Genomic DNA, 25,846 nt, shown 5'->3' with positions numbered 1-25,846 from the left:
AAGACGATCTAAAACGGTGTGATTGGTGTAATGCACAATCTCTGGAGAAAAGGCTGCTGGTAGGGAATTGCATGTCATGCCCCAAGCCAATCTCGACATTGGGCACTCTGACGACTTACTAGTGCGAGGACTGTATTGTTGAGCAAAAGTATTGGAAAGGAAGGTGCAAATGTTGCCACGACCCTGAGGAGCCAGGCCAAGCAATGTGCAAATCGTGTAACGACACGAATCCGAAAGAGAAATTCTTTGACAAGTGCATGGATGTTGAACCCTTGTTGTGGATCCATGTCTATGATGGCTACTCTGGAACACGAGGGAATGCTTGAAAGTCTGTTCATTCACGACAAAGGAACTATCGTCATCCCACCAAATCGTCATTAGCTTTAGCTTCTAGAAGAAGATTAATAATTGTCGACACCTAGAGAGAAGAGGCAGGGATCAAAATCGTGAATAGATAGGTCTACGCAAACAATGATTATCTGACACAAGCATTTGTGGCCTCGATCAGCCACAAAAGCCTCGATCCCACTTCCTTGCTTCGGCACATTGAACATCCTAGTGGGAAAACATAGCCCCCATGCCTCTCAACAACAGAGATAGCTTATTAGATTAATGAAGCATAGTCGTTATAAAATATCACACAAAAGCCCTCATACAAGGCCATTGGATTGCGCAGTTCTGAGTCTTACAAAGAGTGACAAAGAGTGACAAATGTATCCCTGGTTTTGATTAGCTGTAAGAAGGACTATTTGTCCAGTCTAGGTACATTAGCTAATTCTAGACCCCAAGCAGGTAAGCCCATCGAAGTGCAAATTGGCCTTTTGTTAACCTCTAGGTATGATCTATCTCAGTGACGCTACGCTGATCTTACGAGTAATCTTGCAGGGAGTGTCTCGATTCTTCCGTTTCATCCGTGGTCACTCCTCTGGCAGCCGCGTATTTCCTTTTGAAGAAGCAACGAGGAAGCGCAAACGCACATTCTTGTAGATCGCGCCTAAATTGTACAAATGAATCCAAGTGCTCGAATATAACCTTCTCGTAAGCCTCGATACCATGAACACTGAGCCAGGCAGTCCAATCTTTGGCGAACCAGATGTGAAGTCGACGGAGTGCAGGGAACTTTGACGGTGACAGAAGATCAAATATGGACTTCAGATGTCTCTTATCCATATTATCGTAGTCTTGATCGGCGGTGAAATACGATTTCAGCGTCCAGGTGATTTCCAAAGAAGTCATCGTCTCGAGTCGCTGAAGGGGGATGAGGGAGGGGAAGATGTTCGACCATACATGCTTCACCGAGTATCAGCATGTTGGTAGAATACAAAACGTCAATCGTCTCCATGTAGCTGCGATTATCTGTTAGTACCAAAACAAGGGGTGTATTCGAGAGCAAATAAGGGAGTTTCGCTTACTTCTGTCTGCATGATAAGAGCCAACCGATTACCCCGATATTGCAAGCAGAAGGGCCTTCATCTTCCCTCCAAGCTTCACAGATATCTGGGTCGCCTCCATTACGACAGAAGTCAATCCATGGTCCTTTAGAACCACCATGAGTCATTGGGCCTTGGGCCATTGCTATACTGGGGGGGTAACGGTGACATCTGGAGCCCCGCCATTGCCATACTTCTACCTGACTCTCATCAGTCACTGGGAAGCGCTGGTAGCCCCAGTTCTCGGGCTCCGTAACAACTCTGCAGTGAAACTTGGAATCTGGTTCTGGAAGGACATCAGGATAGCCACGATTCATATAAATGTGAAGACGTGTATCTCCAAAGGCAAGTCGAAGAATATCTCTTCGGATATTGGGCGGAACTTTGAACCAGAAACAGGACTCTTGGTACAGAGGTCTTAGCGCTAGATTGGAGATAACTTTATCGCCTGGAGTCAGACTCGGCGTCAAAGCGCGGGGTCGAGGATTAGGCAGAAGTGGAAGCTGTTTGACTTGAGCTTCGCAAAGCTCATTCCACCACTTTTCCATCTTTTGTCTGTGTTGCGGTCGCGAACGGTAATCCATTTCTGAAGCGACTCGGTGTGTCTGTGAGACGATGAGAGAGAAGAGTTGGAAAAGCTCATCAACAGATTCGTGGCTGTCATTGTAATAAGTGTTGGTTGTTGGTTGTTGGTTGTTGGTAGTTGGTAGTTGGTGACTTTTTTATGCAATGTTCCATTTGTTTTGTTTCAGACATACTGGCTGGCGCCTAGCAAAGGTGGGGTCTTACCATAATCCAGTCTCTCATTGTCCTTGTTCACTGACCAAATACCACTCACTCAAAGATTTCCTATTGTCTCATTACGACTCATTTTCTCAACATGCCATCGTTCTGGAACGTAGGCGCAATCTTTTTCAGTCTTTTGGCAGGACTCTCTCCGGCCAATCTTCTTGGTGACACTCATATGCTCAAGAGGTATCCTCAAGCCGTTGAGGCACCATCAGCTGCCACACATTTTCCCAGCACTATTCTACCCGGTAATGGTAGCGCTGCTGGTACTCGCGTCCTCCTCCCAACTTCAACGCGTCAACTAATTGATGCCACTACGCTTCACTCTCTTCACTCTCGGGAGAGTACTGGCGTCAGTACTGGAACCGGTACAGATGGAAACGTTGGTGATGGTGCCTCTGAGCCTCCAGTCATCCAACTGGGAGCATCTCTGTCTCGTCGTCCGACGGCGGCGGCACTTCTGTCACTTCTATTGAAGTCGACTGGACCGGGTTACTTCCTGTCACTCCATCAGTCAGCCAATCTTTCCGCGGAACTACACACCAGCCAACTAGAGAAGACCCAGCTGCCACTGAGCCATCCACTGGCACCACGTCTGATCCTGATACCTCTTTCGACGACGGTAGCGGTAGGGCCACTGAACCAAGTACTACAGATATCTCACTTCATCCAACATCAGTGACTTTGTCGGATAACCGATGGGCCCATCCAAGAACCCATCACCACCACTATAGACAGGACGATCTTGGTCTGGTCAACTTACGTACTCGACTACATCAATATCCCAGGTGTTACGAAGATCACTCAGTCGGTCGGCGTAGGTGAAACTTCAACAGTGTCCACTCCATTGCCGAGTCAGGCTGCTGTAGATAATGATGGTGGTGGGCAATGCGGCATCGGCGATGGTCTGTCTAAGAAGGGACTTCGTGAGGCTTGCGACAGAGCGATCAATAAGTATGAGGATGACACCGTATACAGCGACTATGTTTCTCGCTACAGTCGAGAGAGTGCCAAGGAGAATGACGGTATTATTATCTGCGGACATATACGCCTTTCCAACTCATGTACTATCATTATGGACTACTGTACCAACTGCAAAACTCGAGGCTAGACGTTACGTAAAAGTTTTTAACACTGAGTCCTTCTATGGGTCATATGTACTTGATTTATGCTTAATAAAAAAAGCTTTGTTCGAATGAATTCATGTGAGCCTGATGTTATTTATTCTTTAAGCTTTCGCTTCGAATCCTTCAGGTACGTCTGTAGATGGCACGCAGCAATTCGCCAATAGTTGGTATGCGGCAACTGGGTCTGGCGATGGAGCACGCAGGTTTAACCCACTTTTTACTGATATCGTCTGCAATAATCTCGACAAGAGGGTAATTCACGAAGTCAAAGTGCCAAGTAGCCGTAGTAGTCATTGAATCGTCCGATGATTTGACTAATTCACCACAAAACATGCTGAAGCTGCGTAGTCTTCCTCAGCGGAGTGAGACATTAGATGCGGCACTTTCTGGTAGTGCCATGAGAGAAAGGATACCGGTAATAAGAAAAGGATTGTGGCATACATCGATATGAAAAGATCGGCCGGAGTATTGTTTTGGCTTTTATTTTATCATCGAGCCGTTTGTATCTATCGAAACTTAAACAGAAGCTAATTACAACCCCTACCATGCCAACTCCTACCTCCACTCATCGTTGATAGTACTGCTGCTTCCGCACTTGCTTCCCGTCGCAGCACTGTTATTCGGGTCACTCTCCCAGGTAACAGTCCCATCACTCGTCTTCTTGATGTACTTATACTCAAAGCTGGTATCAGAGGGAATATTGACCTTCACCGTCCACAAGCCCTTGGTGCTCGTGGATGCCTCAAGTGCAATGCCGTCAGCAGGAGCCCAGTTGGAAAGTTGAGTGATTCCGCCAACAATGTAAACCTTCTGATCAGACGTCACATCAATGTTCTTCACATTGAAGGTGATGGTGGTGTCACAGGCGGGAGCAGCTTCGCAAACAGCGGGAACCTTGTTGGCGCCGCTTTCGCCCCAACTTGGAGGAACGACACCCGTGCGACGCTCGGCGGCACCGACAAAGGAAGCGTAGGACCAGGTGAGATGAACAGCTGACTTGGGAGTTCCAGTCGACTTATCGAACTGCTCGGCGAGTGAGCCATCCTTGGGGGTATAGCTTTGCACAACAGCGACGAAGCCATCAGCATATGAAGTGACAGCCTTGACGATAGCTTTGTATGTCTTGCTGTTCTTGCGATAGGTACCCTTGGAAACCTTGGGTACGAGGTCACTGAAGAAAGAAAGCGACGCGCTATCAACAGTGATAGAACCAATCTTGTTCCACTGGTAGACAGCAGCATACAGTTGCTCGGCAGCAGCAAGAGTAGCAAGATACCAAGGGTTGCCATCGTAATACACATCCTCACTGTATCGACCGACGGCGGCGGCCTTTCCTTTACCTCTGTTCTTGTTGACACCATAGATAGATCGGAAAGAGTCCACTACTGCCTTATGGTTCGCAAGAGCCCTTGATGAACAAGGCTGGAAGGTTGAGTCAGTGCATTTGGAGGAAGGATCAAAGGTGTGAATTGACGAGAGAATAGAGTTGGCATCAAGACCCTTGCGGCCATCGTTAACGTTGATGTTCGAGTCGATGTAGCTGCCGGTCCAGAAGCTTTGCATAAAGCACAGAATACGAGGGGCGTTGGCTGCGCAGTCGGAGCAAGACTTGCCAAGCTTTTTAGCAAGAGCGGCTCCCTCGACGAGAGCACGATGAGAAGCAGAGAGGGTGAAGAACGAAGATCCGTTGACCTCCTCCCAAAGATCATAACCGGTTCTGTTCCAGAACTTGACGGTGTATGCAAGATCCTTCTCAATGACGGGCCAGACCTTGTTGATGGCCTTGGAGCGGTCGCCATGAGAAACAAGCCAGTTTGCGTACAGAGTCAATGCAGTAGCTCTCAGAGGAGGACCATCGCGTTGAGGGCGACCCCAAGATCCTGTGAATGCTGTGAGGTTGACGTGGAACTTGGGCTCGCCAAGACCGCCAGTCTCGGGACCACCGGATGGGTTGGTGACGCCCTGGAGTTTGGCTTGGGCAGAGACGTATTCGTCGACCTTGCGTTGAAGAGACTTGTCTCCGTGGATGAAGCGCTCAACCAGGACTTTGTACGTCAACGCGGAATCTCGGGTCCATGTGTACCAGTCTGGAAAGCCTCTCAGTCAACGATTTTCGATACTATCTTGGATATTGACTTACAGTCTGGGTCTGTTCGCGATGGACTTGCTACAACGGCACCAGGTGCAGCGCCCTGAGCTCGCTTGCCATCGGCGCCAATATTGGCAAGGACGCCCTTGATGGAGATGTCGGCCTCTTTGGAGATGAAGCGATCGAGGCTAGAACCGCCGGGCGATGCAGTGACCTGGCCTTGGAGGGCGGACAAGGCCGTGAGGCCATACAAGATCTGAGTAAACATTCTCCGTGAATGCCGGAAGAAAGAATGGCAGTGAGGAACGAAAGACAGAGGGGACTGTTGATGCAGATCACTGGAAGGATGGTCCGACTTATATATCCAACTCAAAAAGACGCAGAATCGTTCCCCATCATGAAACGGTCACGTCTCGCATATTTCCAACTGCACTATCGAATTAATTACGCCGAGAATCTCCAACCTCTGTAACCAATAGCAACCTCAACCCCAGAAAACCCGATTTGGCCTCATGACGTTTCTGGGGTAGGTTCGCTGATCATCCCGTCATCCCCGCACTCGAGATGCTCCCCTGGGCTTAGCTCATCAGGTCACATCGGTCCTTTTCACGCACCAGATGATACTGATGAAATCGTGAGTGCGGCACGGTAAATATGCTGTTCATAAGTATCGGGCCTTTTCACTTGCTTTATGAAGTGAAGTGAATTGAGCGTTTTTCTCCAGCGGCCGTTGAATCTGACGATATCACATGGTTCTCGGCTATGATTTCGATGAGCCGAAAGTTTAATGATTGAGTGGCTAGACTGTTTTGGGTGATAACCGCGGCAGCCTGAATGTTGGGATGAGATGAGCGTCTATAGCCGCGATGTTTGTTTGTCATCTTTGGCTCCTGATTGCTTCGAACTGGCGGTGGTTTGATGATTCCATTCATGAGCTAGGCTCTTATAACTTGGCAAAGCTGGAACAGGAGGCCCGCACTGAACCAATGAGGATGATAGTAGCAGACAAAGCTTGTTTATACTGCAGAGAATAATTATCTAATTACTAATTCTCGCTAGATATTAATTTTTAAATAAGTGAGAGACTGTTATTGTCCAAGTATGCTGTGTTGTATTAATACTTTAGGCATAATATCCTAGTTTTTAACCTGTCCCTGCTAGTGATATAGGGTATCCTAATGTCAAAACAGAAAGCAGTCATAGCAGCAAGAGTCACCTCTTCATGCCAAAAAGATGGCTGATAAATAGGATATGAAATCATCCTGCTCTAATTAATTAATTCATTAAGTTTTTCACGCGCTACCATTTGGTTGGTATTATTATTAAATAGGGTATTATACACCCGCCTTTGGAAAGCATGCTTTCTACACTTGGATTAGTTAGCCACAGCCATGTCTACACCAGTCCAACTGATACAGGTTAATCACATTGCAGTAGCAGGACTTGTTGACCTTTGAACGAAACGAATGAGAATAACATCAGTCCCCCCTCAGTTTGCTGTGTTTGCAGAGCTATGGGCCCAATATTCCGGACTCCCTGGCATCCATTACGTAAGGCGCAGTGGCAGAGTGGTCTAATGCGATAGACTAGAAATCTATTCTCCTCGGAGGCGTCTGTTCGAATCAGGCCTGCGTCGTTTGGATGTCTTTTTTGCAGTGTCTTGGTATGCATTTAATACCATGCTTTTATTTTTTGGTCTTGTATTGCAATGAATTGACTCTATGAAGCTTGCTCCCGAGGTTAAACTGTCATTAGTGGAACGGGGATAAGTCTGTGGAGGATACACGACTCTTGGTTGGAAAACCTTGTATAGATCACAGCTCCTGGATCACTCAGTTAATAAACCAATTACGCTGAGATCCTGATACTCTTCTTGCTTATTGTATGTCTACGAATATGAACAGAAATAATTACGCCAAGAGGAGGCTTTGTTGTTTGATACAAATTGGTGCCCCTTCATGCAGGTCGTTGGAGTTGGCTGCAATATACCTCTAGAACAACCTCGATTTTGGAGGCGAAGTCTAAGCCTATTCGTCTGGCACGGCAATAAAAATTGTTTCAACATTGTCTCTCTTATTGGAATTGTCTATCTGAGCATTGAGAACCAACGCCCGAGACATATCGATATATCATGATATTTCCAAGATCAAAGGAATTCGGAGATAGTAAGCATTCCACTTCCAACCCATCTTACCAACAACCAACAACCAACACCAACAAACCGGTTTTCAAACTGCATGTACGAAAGCCACAATCACTGGAATGAAAGTTCAACCAGCTGAAACAGAAGTCAATTTCTCGTATACGGGTATCTAAAGTGGGTTTGACCCTTTCCTTCTAGAAGCGAAAACCCCCTTGTTCTCGCCTGAAGGGTCAGCTCACGACATCATTCCACGCAATTCGCTTCTCGCTTCTCGTCCCCAATAATTCTTCGCCTAAGGGAGCTTCATCATGCGTGTCCTCTTGACTTCTGGGCCGTCATTGCCAAGATATCTGAATGTGTATAAACTGCAGATCTCGTCAGTATATCAAACCCAATTGAAAGGGGCGGTTGCATGTACCTCCAGTGAAGGTTGCCGAGTGCGATATTTCGGCATCCATTGACAAACTTTATAACATCCCTGTCAATGCCCTCACCCCAGAACGGCAGATTCGCCAAGGCCATGTGCCATCTTCGGTAGCAGTCATATAACATCTCCCCAATCTGGTCAACGGCTTGCTGATCAGTCATACCCTGATCCTTCAGGATGAAGATAATGTTACTCTCTTCACCCTGGATCAAATCTTTTCGGTACGAGCACAAGTCGTTTTGTCTGCCGTTGTTAGCGGGGAGAATGGAAGGCTTCTGGAAGGTCTTACAATGTGACTAAATCGCAGGTGATTCGGGATATCGCCTGCATTGAGGGATGGTCCATGACGTATTGGGGGATATCGATGCCTTCGGCGAACCTGAATGGCTCAGTTAGTGATGCTCTCTCGCTATGATTGGCTGAGTCTGAGGCCTGGAACTTTCTCGCTCAGTGGCCAATTGGGCGCCAATCGAGTCGAACTACCGTGGAATGATGGCTTGCAGCTTGGCCTGAACAAGGATAGTCTTGGGCGAAGATGAAACCGCCAAAAAAACTTAGAAGAGTTTTCCAACCACGCTTGTGGTCTTTGGTCTTTTACAGTGACATTTACAGTGCAGCGACTGAAACCGCGGATCGCAATCAATAAGATGGTAGGGCACGGTACTTACTCCATGAGCCCAATGCAGGGGTAAGCTCCTACGCAACCAGCGCGCATGTCCATGTACTCTTCGATTGTAGGCCGTGTCGCCCTATGCTGGACGCCAACCTGTTGCAGTACGCCGACACAGTACATGGTAAGGTGCTTCTTCCATCTGTACTGTAGACTTGGGCTCGATCGCTCTCTGAAACGCATCCAGCAGGATTGGAGGGTATGTCGCAATGGGTTCTCGTCGGGCGATACTACGGGATGGATATTATCGAGGGTCGCGAGTGTATAGATGACTTCTTCAGCTGCTTTGATGGGGTCATTGGCAAATGTTCCCTCGTCAAAGGCTATTGTTCTGTTAGCGGAAGCCACTTTTTTCAGCTGTGGAATATGTAAAAGCGGCGCGGGCCGTTCTAGAATATTGGAGTCTCGATTTTTGTATGCTTGCTTGCTTGCTTGTTTGTTTGACTTACGGTCATCGAATGCAAAGACCCATCCATTCCAGTCATTCATCAGCTTAAGTGTTTCGAGGTCAGCATGCGGGGCGCATATTGCGCTCATGTAGGCAATATCAAGCCGACTCCAGATGGTCGCTGTCTTATCGTTCATGCGCAATGCGCTGTATAATAGGGTTGGCTGTTAGCGAGCAATGTCTCAAATATTACCGAGATGGATGGAGCTGAACCCTTCTCCCAAGTGGACTTACGTTTTCAGCCATTCGTCTGATAAAGCTTTCGATGTCTTGTACAAGGGATTGACTTCTGGTTCCACTGCCATAATTGACGAAAACAGTGCTTCTGGAAGTTTAATCCAGTGACCCTCGGTTTCGGCACCGTTGACCGGGTTCAGACAGGCATCTTTTGCTGGTGTGGCTTCTCCAGAGCGGCTGGGAGGCGGTGTGATTAGGCTGGGTACCATTTTGCGTAGGAGGATTTTCGTTTAGGCCGCAAAGCAATAACTTGGACTTTGGGGTAAAGTAGCAAATGAGCTGTTCGCCTACATGAACGAGGATTTAAGTTAGGTAGGCCTGGTAGGGGACTGGCTACTTTTTGAAAGCGAGTGGGAGCGGAAGATACGGGGTTTAAGGGACTTTGCAACTCCACCACTGACCTGCATGTTGGTTCTTGGTTGATACTCACTAGAGCACCTAGTAGGCCTGGTTCTTGTATCTGGTCTGTTTGTCCGGTTTGATTGCAGAAGGAGGACTAAGGTGTACGGCACGACGCTAGAGATGGTCTCCGTGGACGGGTTCCGTCTGCGTGCCGGGGATGGTTCCTAGGGGCAGTCTAGACCAGGTTAGTGGAGAGGGGGGGCGGGGATGCAATAAAAGTGGGAGCTTGGCCAGGGGGAGGAGGGAAGGGAAAAAAAAAGAATTGCCTGCTCTGAACCATCTTCTTGGGTTTATCCTTACATATTGCTGACAAGCAGTGCCGAGAGTGGACTGCCATTCACTTTCCTGACACATCGACGTGCATACGCGAACGAACCAACAACCAACAGACGGACAAACCAACAGCCCGTCACAGCGGTTCGCATTAATTAACTGCCATTGCATTACGGCGTAGCTACGGATACGGTACGGCACTGCACTGCATCGCATCGCATTGCATCACCATACGAAAATGGCATCCGAATTACGACGACCAAGGATCCAGTACTCCAGACTAAGCACTTCCAAAGACGAGGTCCGTTTCTTGGAGATTGAACCTGCAAACACAGTCAATGACCAAGTCGTCTGTCGCCTCGTTACTCTCCCTTTAAGCCGAGACGTCGAATTCATCGCCATCTCCTCATTACTCGGCGACCCCGCAGACCAAGACAGAATCATTCTCGACCGAAATCCCATTCCCGTCCCTGTCCACATCGCCCTCGCCCTCAAACATGTCCGAGCCGTCTTCTACCCCGCCGTGAGCAAATCGAGCGAGAGTCTGGGCAGGGAGAAAAGGTCACCAAATTGGCTGAGGAGCCTTCTCAGGCATTTCGGCGGGAGAGAGGTGGACAACAGGCCGAAGCTGCGGGTATGGATCGACTGCATCTGCATCAACTCAATGGACTCGAGGGAGAATTCCAAGAGCAGAGTCATCATGTACCACGTGTACCAGCGCGCGCAGATGGTAGTGGGCTGGGTGGGACTCAAGATACCGCAGACAGATCTGGGCATCCAGCTCATCCAAGCATTTGACAATGCTATGCCCGAGACGTGGCAAGAACCCGGCGACAAAGAGGAACATCCTGAGAACTACTCGCCCCATCACGAGTGGGCAATTCCCATTATCCACTTATTCGACCCTCAAAGCGACGCTGCCATTGGAACTGCGGACTTTCTCAACAGGAACTTCTTCCACCGGCGCTGGATCCTCGAAGAGATGGCCATGGCCAGGGTACCGACCTTTTTAATTGGTGATGCGATTGTTTCGTGGAAACAATTGCTACGACTGAATCTTGCGATGGAGGAGTTCAAGGATCACGAGTCAAACGTCTGCCCCGCATCTACAAGGCCCATGATACACGAGTTTCCATTGGGCACGATCCACGCGTTGTTGGATGAGTTTGAGAAGAGGAAGAAGATGGCAAAGATGGAGTCACTCAACAGCACCTCTGTCACAGGAAGTGTCACCAGCGCAGACTCGATAAGCCACCAGGATTCGAACACGAGGTCGATACCATGAACAAAGGGTTACGGAGTAGAAGGGATATCCATGTTTTAGCAGCTTTGATACCGCTTGATTTCTAGCACTTACGGACTTAGTTCACGTTTCTTATGTTTCAATAAATATACCAATTCGTTTCTAGAACCAACAAGTGGGATTCAGAATGGAGCCTCGGTGATAACGCGGACTGGATTCAAGTCAGTTGGTTGATCACCACTATCAAGTGGACACATGAAACGTTATGGCTTGAGATAGGGCCATGCAGCTCAATCGCACTCATTCTAGCTCCCGACCAAAGAAGCTTTTCTGAATCGTCGTCGAAACCTGTATGAAGCGTGTTAACTAAACTCAATATTGATTCCATGCGCTACCGCGGCTACACCTTCTTTTCTGATGACACTCTGAAGGTTACAACACCGCCTGTCACGAGAGCCAGAACCTCGGTACCGCCAAGCTCAATGTTACCAAGATTTCCAGAAACAGGGTCGTATTCTCAAGCCTTCCCGATCAGCGCAAAACACTGGAGAAAGGTAACAACGGCCACCAGAACAAAAGAGGTCAAGATACCGAATGAAAACGGCTCAACCATGCACAGAGTTGGTGAGAGTTGCGCAAACCACCACCATTACCCTTCACTGATTGCATCAGGTGGCTAACCCTGAGACTAGCCCGGAATCCCTAGAGCAACGGCTCTCTTCAGCGGCACGGATTGTTGATTGTTTCTAGCTGCGGGCTGGCGGGTGAGGCTTAGTGAAGGACCCTTGACCTTGCCAGAATGATGTAGCTTCTCTAGCATTGGTTTAACATCTGATACTGACTCGGATCAGTATGACATGACGATAAAGTGGCAATTAGTGTCTTATGCGATGCTTTACTGATCAACAGACGATTGCAAGTAGATCTGAGCCAAATCAGAGCCCGACACGTCTTTTTGCTTGTCATTCAATTCCTTCTGTCCAAGTCTTTGGAAAGACCGTTACCTTGCTAATCAAGGACAGGGTTTATGACTGGGGCAAATTTGCTCTAGCGCAAACGGCTCTGAAAATAGCATGATCATTCTCTGGTGGCTGCTGTTTAGTGCCGAGCTAATGATAGTGAGTGGTATGAGGAAATGATAACGAGGGGACATTTCTGCGATCTTTGCGAATTGATGTAATCCATTTTAATATTTAAACGTACTCAGTACGATTAATTAACCCAATCTCATTAGATTAGTATGCCAAGCGACGCGGACACGGACAGCTCAGGCATATCTAATGTTACACCACTAGAGCACCTGTCAAAGGAAGCCCGCAAAATATGCCTGCAATCCATCTGGCTCCCGCCCGCAAAAGGCACTCCAGGACCCTCTTGCTGGGAGCAAGTGGGTATCAGCAACGCGTTGTAGCAAGCAAGCATAGGCTCAATCGTACGCCCTCGTCTAACTAAATAAAATCACTCATCAACGATGGAACACAAACCCCATTACGCATTCGCCGCTGTAGAGTAACATAGTCTTGTCTAGTGTGCCCTGAAAATCCAGGCAGTAACCTTGTAGACTGTCCTTTTGCGGTTTGGTGCGGGCTGCGACATCAGTATTACGAATACTTTAGAACTGCTAGTGGCCCTTCTGCAATTTGTTGTTTAGCTCCGGATAGCCTCCGGTCCGCTCCCGCACGTGCCGTTGAGTTTTATATTAACTCGGTGCTGCTCCGGAGAGCATGTGTCTAACCTGGATATTAGTGTTTGTTGTTGGTTCTAACGTTACAACTCTCACCGGTAACTGCATGCTTGAACTTTGTTGGGTTCACCTTGCTTCATGCCGAACTTGCATGATCAGAAAAGTCGGTATTTGACTGCCAAGTTGTCAGTTGCAGTAGCGTTGACGTACTCAGTCGTAACGCCGAGGCAAGCTCATTTTGGCCACTGGACCGCGATGATATATCATATTTCTGCAATCCTGGCCTGCCATGTGGATAAACGGGATCCACGGGGTTTTCTAGCCTAGCGGTGGACACAATATTTGAGACTCGGATTGGTGATAAATCGCTGGTTCCTCGTGGAGGCCAGTCTTACGTTTTCTGTCAGCCAGAGTCAGCTAAGATATAGACAGCGGCAATCTCATGTTCAAGATGCAAGACCGGCATGTCGATCCATCGTCTGACATGTCGAATAACAAATGAGGGAATATTCAGCGTGCAGATATGCGTAAGTTGTTACCTAGTCCAGTATAGTGAGCGCTGCATATGTAGATATCCTTTACAAAACCAATCCATCTGATCTGATATTCCATCCTATCATTTTCCGAGCCTGACCTTCTCGGAGCGATGAGCAAAACGCCGACTAGGGCTTTCGGAGCGAATCCTCCAGGACTTGGATGCTCTTGTCAAAGGAATCTAGCCCCTCCCTAGCCTGCAGATATGCATCTTCCTTCTCTTTGACCTCTTTAGCCATTCGCTTACGCTTCTTTTTCATCTTTCTCAGTAAGGACTCATCACTCGAGTTATTATGGCTTTCGGGCCTGGGCCTCTTCCTGCCACTACTCTCCTCAATGGCCTCCTCTGATTGTGGTTCTGTAGGCTGCTGTTCATGAGCTAAGGCTGGTATTGAGGATGGCTGAAGACAGGACTGATCCTTAGTACCTTCCAACTGTACCGAAGAACTTAAGACGTTTTGACTATGTTTACAAACCTCAAGATGTCTTTTCAGATTGTAAAGACGTTTGAACGGTAACCTCCCGTCTGACCTCTTGCAGCCAGTATTAGGACACGGAAACGACTCTTCAGGGCTGGATGATGCATCCTTGTGACTTTCTGTCTGATGTCGGCTCAGAGTAAAGGATGTTGCAAATGTCTGTTGACATTCCGGACATGCACAGCGAGCCTTCAAGTTCTGACTGTTGATTCAAAATTGAGTTTAGAGTGCGCTGGAATTCCGTGCAGGTCTAGTATTACTTACCCATCATCTTTGTTTCCGCGACCAACCAATGCAACATTAGCAGCTGGTTCGAATGCTCTTGGGCAGTCAGCGCCACCGTAGGTTTGCAGCGCCGGATCTGGGATGACAACGGCTGGCCGCGTATCAGTGAGGTCACCAGGTTCTTTGCCAGACCATTCAACATCCTCTGCATTGGCCCTTTGTAGAGCATTAAGAGCCAAAAAGTCAGGATCTTGGGGTGCAATCTGAGCCGAGTAGAGCGGGCCATACTGATTATCCATTTTCCCAATGTCATAGTATACAGGGTCGTTGATGGCGGGTGGGTGCACTGTATCGCAAAGGTCTTGCATCAGAAAGCCTTGGAGAGCGTCTAATGATAATTAGGAAAATATCTATCAAAAGCTGGTGGGGCGCCTCACCTTCGTAGTTGGCGTCTGAGCCGTCGTACAAGTCATGGTAAGATGCTAATGGGGATAACGTCGGGACCGGTGCGTTGAGCTTCTCAAGCTCAAGACTACCGGGACCGATGATGAACATCCAACAGACGCCCCATAGTACCACCAATACAGGCATTATGGTCCACGGCATCGTTGTACATAGATGCCGTATATTGTTAGGAAATTCGAATATTGGCTCTGCGGTGTTCTGTTCTCCAGTCGCATCTTTCTTTGCGCTTAGCTCCTCGTATTTCTGTCTGAACCACAACTTCAATCTCTCCAGAATAGCCTCGATCTGACTGATCATGTCTAGAAGAGACACTTCTTCCAAATCAGAGAGACTTTCACCCTTGTTGAGTATGTCGACGAGCAAAGAAGATAATTTCATGATCTGTAACCATTGGGATGCAGATTCCAAGTCTTGCTCCCTTCGTAAGAGTGGAAGCAGACGATCACTGAACCGGCGTAAGGTGCGGGAATGGAGAGAATGATCAATGGCAAGCTTTCTGAAGTGGCGTAGTTCTGGGCAAAGCGAAGAGGAGCAGCCAGAGATGCTTTGATGCTCATGTAAGAGCGTGCTATGACTAGCCATGAGGGCATTCCATTGCTTGGAACTGAGATCTGGGTTGCTCTCGTGACTCGAGAACTCTCCTTTCTTGATCTCGGTGCATTCTCTCTCCAACATCACTAGACCAGTGTAGATATTCTTTACCTCAGTCAGAATTGGCGTTGAGTCAGCCGCGCCCTTGGTCGCAAGCTCTACACTTGTTTCTGTAGCCCGCGTGTCCTCATGATCAACATACAATGAAGACTCAGAAGCCTCTATAATCATGGGGCCTTGCCTGTAAAAGGTAGGATGTATGACTTGATCTAAGTTCTTAGTTGCTGTGGTCATCCTCACCCGAAGAACAATTCCGTTATGCATTGGGCGTTCGAGCGAGTCACCCATCGCTAAGAGAGACCAGCAAGGCACTACAGTGGGATTCACCCACATATCTCCTTGTAGGTCAGGAACCTTAAAGAGGTATTCGTGTCCTGACTGTAAAGTGTTCAAGCAGATGGGAATTCCAGTCATCGTGGGTAGGTGCTCACTATCGAGATGGCCTGCAATAAGGTGGAAATAGAGTATAGATGAGAATAGAAAGCCTTTCAACAGGTAAAACGAGCAAAGAATTCGTTGGTAAGTGTACAACTGCACATATACAGGTGTAGAGTGATGCCCTGCGTACGTTATTGACTCAGAGTGATTTGGCGGTATTAGGTCATAGTTTTGGGGTGCATTTCGGGGTGCAGCGGGGTTGGTTTTGGGGTGCGAAGTGAGGCAATCAGCGAACCAGTTGCCTCACAAACCAGAGCCAACCAAGAATGCTCAAAGACGCCTCATTCACCCCAAGCCCCCAGAAATTGAAACATCGGTTCTACAAGTCACGTAATTGGCCTTTCTACAGGGCATCTTCTTCCAGAGACAGTCGGGTCGCAATGGGGCAATATCGAGGTGCGCGATACTTGCACATACTTGGAGGTAAAAATAGAACGTACCATACACTATTAATTGAATCATGAAACAATGGAAAAAAGCTACACATGGCCTAAATATTTTACTACCAAAGCCTTGCCAACAAGTAGTAAACACCAACAAAGATATGCTAACTCAAAATGGACAGCAATTTATCACGACTCAACCTCGAAAGCAGGCTTCTGGTCAATATATGTAGCAAAATATCTCCAGAGTCGAAATCTGAGCAAAAGATTGCCCGTATCCTGCTGTTGCGTTTCATGAATGACGGCAAGGATCTCTCAGATAAGCTTGTTCTGCTTCAAAATCACAGCTCACGGACTCACTCAAAAGTAAAGAGCTACCAGGAGATGAATGCAAAGCTATAGCTATAACTGTTCAGATGATATTGCTTGATCTCTAAAAGGAGGCATTGACTTCCTCTGCTGGCAGTTCTTCTGAATCCTTCAGATATGATCCTTACCAGAATCTATACGTATCTCATATAGTCGTCTTTAATGGGACCACAATTAAGCCAAGGTCATCCCTACTCTTGCTGCGAATGTTGTTATATGATTCGGAGCGAACTGACCCAACCTTATGATCAAGGTCAACTGAAGAGACATGGTTTAAGAATTGGCCATAATAGTGTAGTGATTAGGTTTACAGAGGGGTTTGCAAGATTATATACATGAAAGGTACTAATAAGGACCCATCATTCAATTCCGTTGACGGCACCTTGGTAAATGCGATCCCATGACGGCAAGACACATCGAGCAGACCGTTCCATCTACTGAGCACAAGCTCCCTTCTTACCAGCCACCCAGCCAATCGCCGGCGCAGTAGCATAGTCATAGGTTGAGACCAAGTAGCAATTGACACCATTATGAGAAAAGCCAGCGCAACCCGAGTCGCCATTACACGCACCAGCACATTCGTTCAGAGTCGACAGGAAAGGCGCACCGAAGCCTCCTGTGATGATGTAACCGCATTCGATCTTGAGGGCACCAAAGCACTGGCCGTCTGATGCAAGGCAAGTAATATCCTGCGGAGGTGCCGCAGCCTCTGAGGTCGTGGAGGCTGCCTCAGTGGTGGTCTCTGCCGAGCTGAAGGTTGTCACGGCAGTGGTTGTTATAGTTTCGGCGGCAGAGGTTACCGATGATTCAATGATAGTAGTGCTTGTTGGCTCGGACGTCGAGGTCTCGCTGGGTACTGCGGTGGAAGTAGTCTCAAGGAGCGAGGTGGAAAGAGTTGTTTCAGAGAAAACGACTGAAGAACTTTGGGGTTTGCAAGGCCCAGCTACAGCAACGGCAGTGGCCATAGAGAGTATCAAGAAACGAGTGGCGACCATGGTGAAGACCAGTGAATTTAAGCGACTAAATGAGAGACTGAAGGAGACAAGAAATGAGCGAAGGTGAAGGTCAAGAGAAGATGAACCTGAATGTACAGCAAAGGATCGCCAACCTGCATTTATGGTCTGATTATATTACCCAAAGAGAAATCTCATTTCCACCAAATGCATCTGTGTTAACACTTATAGGGATGCTTGACTGGAGTGGGAAGTACAGTTGCGGAATTGAATTTGACAGGCCAGTGATTTTGGTGCAAGCAATTCCGCATTATCTTCCCCCTGTGGCTTGCCACCATTCACATAGCTTACATGGCGAGTGGGCATGACGCTAATGTATAATCACGGACCTCAAATTCAATAACGCGAGTCAAGCTGAGTAGACTTGCTTTTCAGCAGAGAAATATCGTTATGTAAGCTTAATTAGATACCGTGACTTAATATTGATAGCTGAAGCTTATTGCATATTCGGCTTACACTTGAAACGTAGGGTCCACAATCCTTCCAGACAGACTAGCTAGAAGCCGATGAGAAACATTTCCTTGTAATCAGGACCGCATTTGCTTCGGCAGATAATATTACCATGTTCGGCTTTTCACCGCTCGCTCATTCGCTCGTACCTTTCTAGCTATGGGGAAATACCCATCCTTTCTTTAAAGATAAGCTCCTCATCAAGCTGTGCACTCTCTTTCGCCAATCGATCCGCTTCAGTATTCCACTCCCGTGGAATCTCCCAAAGCTAAATCTTGACACCATACTCATCCCAACGCTCTACCTCCCCAAGAAAGACCTGTCACATATCCCACGACCGCTCCATCGCTTTTCCTCCAGCCCTTCCGCAGCCATGCTCTAATTCACTCTGTTGCACCTTTGACGACATATTCTGAATCAGTCGCCAGGACAAGAGTGGTGAACCCTTCGCTTGCCCAGTTCCTGTAACGAAGAGCGCCGATGATAGCTCGAAGCTCTGCTCGGTTGTTGGTCGGGTTGCCGAAGTCGCCCAATGGACCCTGGTGTTCCAGACGTTCGTTTACACTCGCATTGGTGTTTTGTTCTAGAGGCCCGAAGACAGAAGTCCATCCTGCTTTAGGCTCAACTTGCCCGTTGCCGAGGCATGCACCGTCGGTGCAGATAAGAAAAGACTTTGGATCGTCCACTCGAATAAATCGTGTCACATGTGGGTGAGCATTGCGTCCAATGCTCGCAGGGAACAGACTTTGGGGAGTTGCCGAAGGGGGCGGTTTAAAGACTGTTGGCAGGACTAATCCGCTGCCTCGAGACACTTCCGTGTGGCGAATAGGATCCAGTCTCTCGATATCCAAAGAGCCAGCGTGATCGAGATCGTCCTTCATATTCGTCTGGACGTCTCACATGCCCTTCGATTGAGTCTTCATCAACGACGTCATCCGTGAAACTGTAGTCAACATAGCAGCGTCCGCAAGCCATGAGTACCACAGACCAAACGGCCATCAGGTAATTCAATTGGTATATCGGGGACCCAACTCATGTTGATGAAGTCTATCCTGTAAGATGGGTGATTTGCGTAGGAAAGTATTCGTCTTGACGTGGAGAAACTCCTGCCTTGGATATGAGGCTTGAAGTTTGGCACAGAATACTGCATGTCCAATTCAAATATAAATTTCAGCAGATAATTGGAGAATGATAACCCAGTACTACTAGAATGATTCAATCGAGTGAATCGCTTTTGGATTTAATAGGTAGCGAACGATCTCTGCTGTTTAATGCTACAGGCCTCGGCAGCTCGGAAAATGAATCTGGTTGAAGTTGGCTGAGTTAGACCAACGGTTACTCCAAACTCAGTGAGAGTCCTTGGTGTTAGCCTTCTAACAAAGTGACTTGGGTTTACTGGGCAGAGGAGGTGCGGCACAAAGTACTCCAAAGTAGGTCAGGCGCAAGTCGTCGCACAGACCGTTTTCAATGACCGTAGGGTAATCACTCAGACATTTGAGCTTCTATAGAAACACCAAGACTAAGGATAGTTATGAAGAGATGCGATGAATTGAAGAGGGGCAATAAGAAGTGTGTAGAGAAGGGCTAGAGCCGTACACACTAAACTTGAATCAACAGATAGGTAGTGTTTTCTGTGACTCAGACCAATGCCTTTACGTCGAGTTTCAAAGACACATAAATGAGTTGTAGTAATTGATCGCAGGACAAACTGCAACCAATGTTCAGCACTCGAGTAAAACAAACCGGCTGACTAAAACCGCAATAGCTTTAAGTCGTACCCCTATTTCTCTAGCGAAAGTCAGTCAGTTCTGCGGGCAACCATATCATGAGAGTGTCATTTCGTAGGGCGGACAATGAAGTCTCCGTGGACATTTCTTCTTCCGTGAGATCAGGTCACTCCACAGCAATTATTGGTCAATTCCAGACCCTCCAACGCCGTCAACAAATATGGATTGATAATCGTGACCAGCATCCCAGCATCATCAGCCGCATCATAACAATATTCGAGTACAAATAGGAATATCAGCAGGTAGCCTTGAAGAAGAGCACTCAAAGGATACAGGCTGCTGGTCACGTGCAAGCCGAGACAATGGTGCATAGGCTCAGATGATAGCGATTTATACTGTAATGAAGGTAAATTGCAGGAGGCATGATGAAGCTTCGTGGCACTCAATTGCAAGCCAATATCATATCATGAGCTTGGCGAAAGCATCTAATATGGAGGGTCTCTCTTCACTCCGAAGACCCCAACGGACGTTCTCCAAAGCCTTTTAACTGAATCAAGTAAATACAAGCGTCTCAACCCCATCATCAACATTCACCTTCAACAGCCATGTTGCTCCCCCGCACTCAAACGGCCTTTTCTTTCTCCGCCACTAGACCACGAGAGTATGAGGCGTCGAGGTCTGGACTGGATCTAGCAAAGGTTGATCTGGGGGAATCCGGGGCCCCAGGAAAATCACCCATGGAGAAGTTCTCCCGCTAGCTACGAGACTCAAGATATATAACATGCCAGACCACTCGCTCCAATCTTGGCTTCCTCAGAATCAACTCACCTCTACAACCATTTGAGAATTCATCATGACTGCCAATTCCAAGCGTGGAAGCATCGAGCAAAAGCCTGAAGACAACTTTGTCGAAATGTCTGTTGCTGATGCAGCTGAGAAGCCTGGTGTCCTTGTTGACCCAGAGGCGGATTACTCTGGTGCGGTGAAGAAGACGGATCCGGCTGAGATTCGCCTTGTTCGCAAGCTGGACTTTCGCATCATGCCTACTCTCTGGGCGATGTACTTCCTCAACTACGTGAGTTTGGTCCTGGCTGTGGGGGAGACAACGCTGACCCTTCATAGCTTGATCGAAATGCTATTGCCCAGGCGCGCTTGAACGGTCTCGAAGATCACCTTGGCCTCAAGGGAACACAGTACAACACGTGTATCTCGATCCTTTTCGTCGGGTATGATGAATGAATGCCTTCTCCTGTCATTGTGCCCATGCTAACCTTTGACAAGCTACTTGCTCATGCAGATCCCATCCAACATGCTCATCTCCTCGAAACGCGTCCGTCCCTCGCTGTACATGTCAATCTGCATGATGGGCTGGGCCATCGTGTCTGCCTGCACCGCCCTCGTCAAAGACTACAAAGGTCTCGTCGTCGTTCGATTCTTCCTTGGTGTCGCCGAAGCCCCCTTTTATCCCGGAGCCCTTTACCTTCTGGCAATCTTCTACACACGAAAAGAGATTGCTACGCGACTGTCGATCTTATACTCAGGCAACATCTTCGCGACGTCCTTTTCCGGTTTGATCGCCGCGGCGACATTTGGCACGATCGATGGGCATCACGGACTCAAAGGATGGCAATGGCTTTTCATCATCGAAGGTGTCTTGACCTTTGCAGTCGGCATCATCGGAATCTTCACTCTGGCTGACAGTCCCTTAACGACTCGGTGGTTGACCGAAGAGGAGCGACAACTTGCGCATGATCGAATGCTGCGCGATACTGTTGGTCTGGAGGAGAGCAAGGGAGCTCGAGCTGGATTTTTCCAAGCTATCCGTGATCCTCGTCTGTGGCTCTTCTGCTTCATCCAGAACATGCATCTTTCTGCTTGTTCCTTCAACAACTTCTTCCCTACCGTTGTAGGCTCTCTTGGCTTCAATAGCACCATCACTCTGGTTCTGACTTGCCCGCCCTACCTCGTCTCTGGTTTCTTTGGGTACCTTGCAGGATGGTCTTCGGGCCGGTTCAACGAGCGAACTTGGCACATTACTGCCTGTATGAGCATGGCACTCGTCGGATACATCATCTCCTGTGTGACGCTGAATACACCTGCCCGATACATCGCTTGTTTCTTGTTTGCCAGCGGTGCATATGCAGTCAACTCGATGATTCTTGGCTGGGTTTCCGCAACGCTTGGCTCGACAGCTGAGAAGAAGTCGGTCAGCTTGTCTATCGTCAACGTCATCGCCAACGCCTCGTACATCTACACTGCGTATCTGTACCCCAAGTCAGACGGCCCGCGATATCTGATCGGAATGGCAAGCAATGCTGGATTTGCAACTATGTGTATTGCGGGCGTTTGGGCTATGAAGATCTGGCTTGTTAAGACTAACAAGAAGCTCGATCGGGAAGGAAACACAGGTGCTACACGATACGCTTACTAAGTCTGGCCTGGAGATTCACCTAGAACTGGCATATTCTGATAGGAGGATCTGTCATTTTCTTAAGATTACTCATACCGCATCGATAATTCTTTGTCAGTTTGTCGCAATGAAGTCATGAAAAAGCACATGTTATCTGATCACATCTATCTTATGGCGCACCGTGAACTTGAACCATCATCGATTTGACCTTGATTGGTGGATACCTAGAGAAACCCCTTATTCTGATGGGCAGCTGCCACCTCACCGGCAGTTATGAAGCTCACAGAGTGCGTCTGAGCTTGAACCCTGTATTTAACCTTGAAGGGCCAACTGTGAATGACTGACTCAACACCTCCGCGACGCATCGCTCACTCTGACTGACAGAACCAGCATACGGCATTGATTGAAAGCTGATGCAAAAGCGCATCAGGAAGCAAGTCAACCAAGCATCACGGCAGTGGACCAACCTATAAAAGTCGAACCGAGGCGAGCATGTTCTCCCAGTAAATATTTCGCACCGACTACATTCCACTGGCTAAACAGCTCGACTCAACTCCCTGCATTCCACATAAGTCTCCGTCATAAAAACACCTAAATAATGGAGTATTATCCGTACGAGCCCGCTGAGCGAAGCCCTGACCGCTCTACATCCTCTCAGTCTTCATATGAATGGGAGCCCGATACAATAGATGTCAGAAGCACTCACAATGGCCGTATCGAATTACACATAAGTCTGTTCAATCGGCCCTGTTGTAACTTTGATTACATAGTGCCCCTAGACAATACAGAGAACGAGCAACTGGTCCATAGAATCCAATGGGAACGGATGCATCTGATAAGGCAGAAGATTCAGATTGAACTGGATCTTTTCACTGGCCGTCGATTTGATGAGGATGACTTTCTGCGCCAGCTAAGGCAACTTGCACAGATATCGCATGATATGTTGAAGGGCGAGTTTATGTTGCATTGCACTAAACGCTGGCCTTTTGAGGCTGCCTTGGGGTCCGGTTACAGACGTTGGACAATGGGTACAGAGTAATCTACGACGGCTCTCAATCTGAGAGCATCACTTCGTAATGCCAGGAATTTAGTAACTCAGTATATCAATTATAACTCGTAATATTATTATGACATTGGCCATTCAGTGGAGAGAGGATCAACGGTGAAGTTTTCTGTGTGCATTTGCAGTGAGGCTGGATAAATTGCGGGACAAGACTGCTTGAACCTGCCCATCATAAACATTATAAGTAGAATAGAAAGTATTGGAAAACACAAAAAATGTTTGCTATACAAGTATCTTCGGATTCAGTAGACCAGCTGCTAAATACCATGCGGTCCAAAAAAAAAAAAAAAAATAAAGCATTCCAGGTGCAACTTGTGCCGGCGCGTGCACTACAGCGCTCTAGCACCAGTAATGCATGCATAGAACCTGGAAGAAATAGGGCGGTCGATAGGACAACAACCACTACTGGATGCACTACAGTAGCCTGTAACGTTAGCGGATGTTAGATCAACAAACCTTCTTGTCAACTACTCACAGATTCGACAAAATGCTCAGCATCCAATGTAAGTTAGACGCCCTCGCAAAATCACCAAGGATGCAAACCTGAAACCAACTCAATTTATCTATTGGCTAGGGCTGTGGCAAATGTAGCAGCTATACAACCCTGGATAATTATGGAGCGCAAGCTCACATTAAACAAAGGCCATTGCTTACCGCTTCTGCCAGTGTCCATGCAGGGGCAACATTAGCATTTGCGACATCATCCAGCCACTCCTGTACAGTAGTCAAAGCAACAGACCAATTATTGACCCCAGTTGGATACGCATAATACATACACCGCTTACGTCTACGTACAGCGAGCTATTAGATGCTGCAGCTACTGTACGTATCAGTTGAAGACACATTCAAACAGCCCTGCATTGAGCACAAACCATTCGCCATTATGACGTGCTCGAATCTGCCGGTTTGTTTCAGCGTGGAAAAGATCACCAGCTAGCTGAAAGCTGGCTTCGCACTAGAGAATGTGACAGCTCACTTACGTTCTCTAGTGAAACCTCTGTTATCCAACAACGTGGCCTAGGTGATATATAGGGCTGGACAGTCTATACATCATGTACACGCGTACCGCATTAGTATAATGCCAGAGGAAACACTGTAATCACAACCTACCACTTTTCATGTCTGGAAGACATGTACTCTAACTGTCTTCAATTTCCTTGGGTCTTTTCCCTTTGATTTGTATTCGAGTATTCAACGCTCATGGCTCATTGAAAGTTGGAAACTGCACAGAGAGAGTTGGAAGCTGATGGCTAGTGATGTCTCAGAAAAGCAATCTGCGTTCGAAATGGCGACTGCGCTTTGGTTCTGACGACGTATTGCATATGTTGTCTCACTAGCCAAGGTTGAGAAGATTTTTGAAGTACATCGATTCGTCAATGGATCATCCGTAGCTTTCCATGGCTTGGTTTTGGTATTCACTAATTTCTTACTACTGGCACAAAGATGTCAACCGTGAGGATTATACCGTAGCTAATCTGCCAAGTGATATGGGACATGCAGGACACGGCTAAAGGCTGCAAGTGCCAATTGGACATCTTCCGAAGCCCTGATCTCTCAACCTCAACAAAATGCCATAAAAACTTGTTTTTGGCGTAGATCAATTGCCTGGCCTCAAAGTATCTGCTTAGACGCGGGAAAGATCAACCAGTAGCTGAAAGCTGATGTAAAACTAGAGGACAGTCTGTGATGCGTATTCTGTCTCAGCGCTTTGACGTTGACGTGCTGGGAAGCTATTGAGCGTTGTGAAAGCGGCAGATCTGGGCCGCCTTCTACAATATGAACAGCGCGAGCAATGAGGGGAAGTTTCTTGATCTGAAGTATATATATCGGGGTCATCCTACGCGAGAGCCCTTTTCTTTCTTCATCCAACAGCATAACAAACCTTATCCTACAAACATCCCATATTTAACTTTTACATTCACGTCTACAAGGTAGAATCCTTACATGCCTTACTTAGTACTTACAAGATTCTAACTCTCTCACAGATGTCTTCTGCCCAGGGATTTATCACGTCTACCCAGCCTGGTCGCTTCACCGCTACATTCAACATCGATGATGGTGTGTACGTCTTTTCAGGCAACGTCAATCCGCCAACTCAGCCCTTCCAAAGTAACTTTGCGACCCTGGAGTACAACTCTGTTGAGAGTCTTGGAGGGTTTCAGCAGTTCAACGGAATAATCGGAAGCGGCAACGAGGTCTCATTCACGTTCAGCGATGGCACCGCGATCAAGGGACCTCTTGATATTCCGGTCAACCCTGCTTCTCAAGTTAGTGGTACGGGATCTTGGTCTCTGAGTTAGTTTATCTCGATTGCAATTCGATAGGTAAAAGATCACGGATGTGCGAGGTTGTGTAGAGGAGGGGACGGTAGCAAAGTCAAGACCTAGCTCATGTCCGCTCAGATAGACAAGTCAATACTACACAAAGTTCCTCAAGAAAATCAGGTCCATATAATTGAGTACGTCATATGATGAACACTCATCATTGAAGCTTGAACAGAAATTGTTTGGACCGAATCTGACAGAAGCCTCCCCGAGGATGCTGATTGAACGCAGGCCCAGCTGGGTTCCACAGAACATGTAGCATGCAGGACACTAATAGCAGGCCCAGCTTCTTCCGAGAAACATCTGCCCAGTCCTTAAAGTCAATCTCCTGCCACGATCATGCCTAGATATTT

At 47.6% G+C, this 25,846-nt stretch overlaps 10 protein-coding genes and 1 non-coding gene across 14 annotated transcripts; 6 read left to right on the top strand and 5 right to left on the bottom strand.

Annotated features, from left to right (window-relative positions):
- Window positions 1–867: 867 nt before the first annotated feature.
- FOXG_21207 (uncharacterized protein) lies at window positions 868–1,978 on the bottom strand (the record flags this gene model as incomplete). Its single annotated transcript, XM_018401518.1, has 3 exons — window positions 868–1,149; window positions 1,202–1,346; window positions 1,413–1,978. 3 exons carry the CDS (start codon window positions 1,976–1,978, stop codon window positions 868–870), a joined length of 993 nt encoding a protein of 330 aa, XP_018252840.1.
- Window positions 1,979–2,227: 249 nt separating this feature from the next.
- On the top strand, window positions 2,228–3,405 carry FOXG_13567 (uncharacterized protein). The gene has a single exon (XM_018393555.1). It carries the CDS (start codon window positions 2,311–2,313, stop codon window positions 2,899–2,901), a length of 591 nt encoding a protein of 196 aa, XP_018252839.1. The 5' UTR covers window positions 2,228–2,310; the 3' UTR covers window positions 2,902–3,405.
- Window positions 3,406–3,757: 352 nt separating this feature from the next.
- FOXG_13566 (glucoamylase) lies at window positions 3,758–6,152 on the bottom strand. Its single transcript, XM_018393554.1, has 2 exons — window positions 5,487–6,152; window positions 3,758–5,433 (listed from the first exon to the last, which is right to left on the bottom strand). Exons 1-2 carry the CDS (start codon window positions 5,701–5,703, stop codon window positions 3,902–3,904), a joined length of 1,749 nt encoding a protein of 582 aa, XP_018252838.1. The 5' UTR covers window positions 5,704–6,152; the 3' UTR covers window positions 3,758–3,901.
- An 837-nt stretch (window positions 6,153–6,989) lies between these two features.
- Window positions 6,990–7,071, top strand: FOXG_21206. Its single transcript has one exon. It is a non-coding gene; the product is annotated as a tRNA-Ser (tRNA).
- A 611-nt stretch (window positions 7,072–7,682) lies between these two features.
- On the bottom strand, window positions 7,683–9,828 carry FOXG_13565 (uncharacterized protein). 4 transcript variants are annotated; one of them, XM_018393551.1, is made up of 6 exons: window positions 9,358–9,674; window positions 9,125–9,270; window positions 8,674–8,998; window positions 8,295–8,384; window positions 7,997–8,248; window positions 7,683–7,943 (listed from the first exon to the last, which is right to left on the bottom strand). In XM_018393551.1, the coding sequence occupies exons 1-6, from the start codon at window positions 9,567–9,569 to the stop codon at window positions 7,871–7,873; spliced, it is 1,098 nt and encodes a 365-aa protein (XP_018252835.1). In that variant the 5' UTR covers window positions 9,570–9,674; the 3' UTR covers window positions 7,683–7,870. The 4 variants fall into 4 exon arrangements, with proteins under 4 accessions (XP_018252835.1, XP_018252834.1, XP_018252837.1 ...); XM_018393550.1 differs by having other exon boundaries at window positions 8,674–9,270; XM_018393553.1 differs by lacking the exons at window positions 7,683–7,943; window positions 7,997–8,248 and having other exon boundaries at window positions 8,265–8,384; window positions 9,358–9,828.
- Window positions 9,829–10,026: 198 nt separating this feature from the next.
- FOXG_13564 (uncharacterized protein) lies at window positions 10,027–11,881 on the top strand. The gene has a single exon (XM_018393549.1). The coding sequence runs from the start codon at window positions 10,274–10,276 to the stop codon at window positions 11,318–11,320; it is 1,047 nt and encodes a 348-aa protein (XP_018252833.1). The 5' UTR covers window positions 10,027–10,273; the 3' UTR covers window positions 11,321–11,881.
- A 1,743-nt stretch (window positions 11,882–13,624) lies between these two features.
- Window positions 13,625–15,730, bottom strand: FOXG_13563 (uncharacterized protein; the record flags this gene model as incomplete). The annotated part of the gene is made up of 3 exons (XM_018393548.1): window positions 13,625–14,177; window positions 14,240–14,588; window positions 14,638–15,730. 3 exons carry the CDS (start codon window positions 15,728–15,730, stop codon window positions 13,625–13,627), a joined length of 1,995 nt encoding a protein of 664 aa, XP_018252832.1.
- A 1,056-nt stretch (window positions 15,731–16,786) lies between these two features.
- FOXG_13562 (uncharacterized protein) lies at window positions 16,787–17,638 on the bottom strand. Its single transcript, XM_018393547.1, has one exon. The coding sequence runs from the start codon at window positions 17,499–17,501 to the stop codon at window positions 16,941–16,943; it is 561 nt and encodes a 186-aa protein (XP_018252831.1). The 5' UTR covers window positions 17,502–17,638; the 3' UTR covers window positions 16,787–16,940.
- A 2,911-nt stretch (window positions 17,639–20,549) lies between these two features.
- On the top strand, window positions 20,550–22,127 carry FOXG_13560 (uncharacterized protein; the record flags this gene model as incomplete). The annotated part of the gene is made up of 3 exons (XM_018393546.1): window positions 20,550–20,771; window positions 20,819–20,922; window positions 20,978–22,127. 3 exons carry the CDS (start codon window positions 20,550–20,552, stop codon window positions 22,125–22,127), a joined length of 1,476 nt encoding a protein of 491 aa, XP_018252830.1.
- Window positions 22,128–22,704: 577 nt separating this feature from the next.
- FOXG_13559 (uncharacterized protein) lies at window positions 22,705–23,145 on the top strand (the record flags this gene model as incomplete). Its single annotated transcript, XM_018393545.1, has 1 exon — window positions 22,705–23,145. The coding sequence occupies one exon, from the start codon at window positions 22,705–22,707 to the stop codon at window positions 23,143–23,145; it is 441 nt and encodes a 146-aa protein (XP_018252829.1).
- Window positions 23,146–25,044: 1,899 nt separating this feature from the next.
- On the top strand, window positions 25,045–25,605 carry FOXG_13558 (uncharacterized protein). Its single transcript, XM_018393544.1, has 2 exons — window positions 25,045–25,100; window positions 25,155–25,605. Exon 2 carries the CDS (start codon window positions 25,155–25,157, stop codon window positions 25,467–25,469), a length of 315 nt encoding a protein of 104 aa, XP_018252828.1. The 5' UTR covers window positions 25,045–25,100; the 3' UTR covers window positions 25,470–25,605.
- Window positions 25,606–25,846: the final 241 nt, after the last annotated feature.

Source organism: Fusarium oxysporum, chromosome 12 (genome assembly GCF_000149955.1).
Source record: "Fusarium oxysporum f. sp. lycopersici 4287 chromosome 12, whole genome shotgun sequence".
NCBI lineage: Eukaryota > Fungi > Ascomycota > Sordariomycetes > Hypocreales > Nectriaceae > Fusarium > Fusarium oxysporum.
The sequence above is the reverse complement of the archived record's forward strand: the minus strand, read 5'-3'. Positions and strand labels throughout refer to the sequence as shown.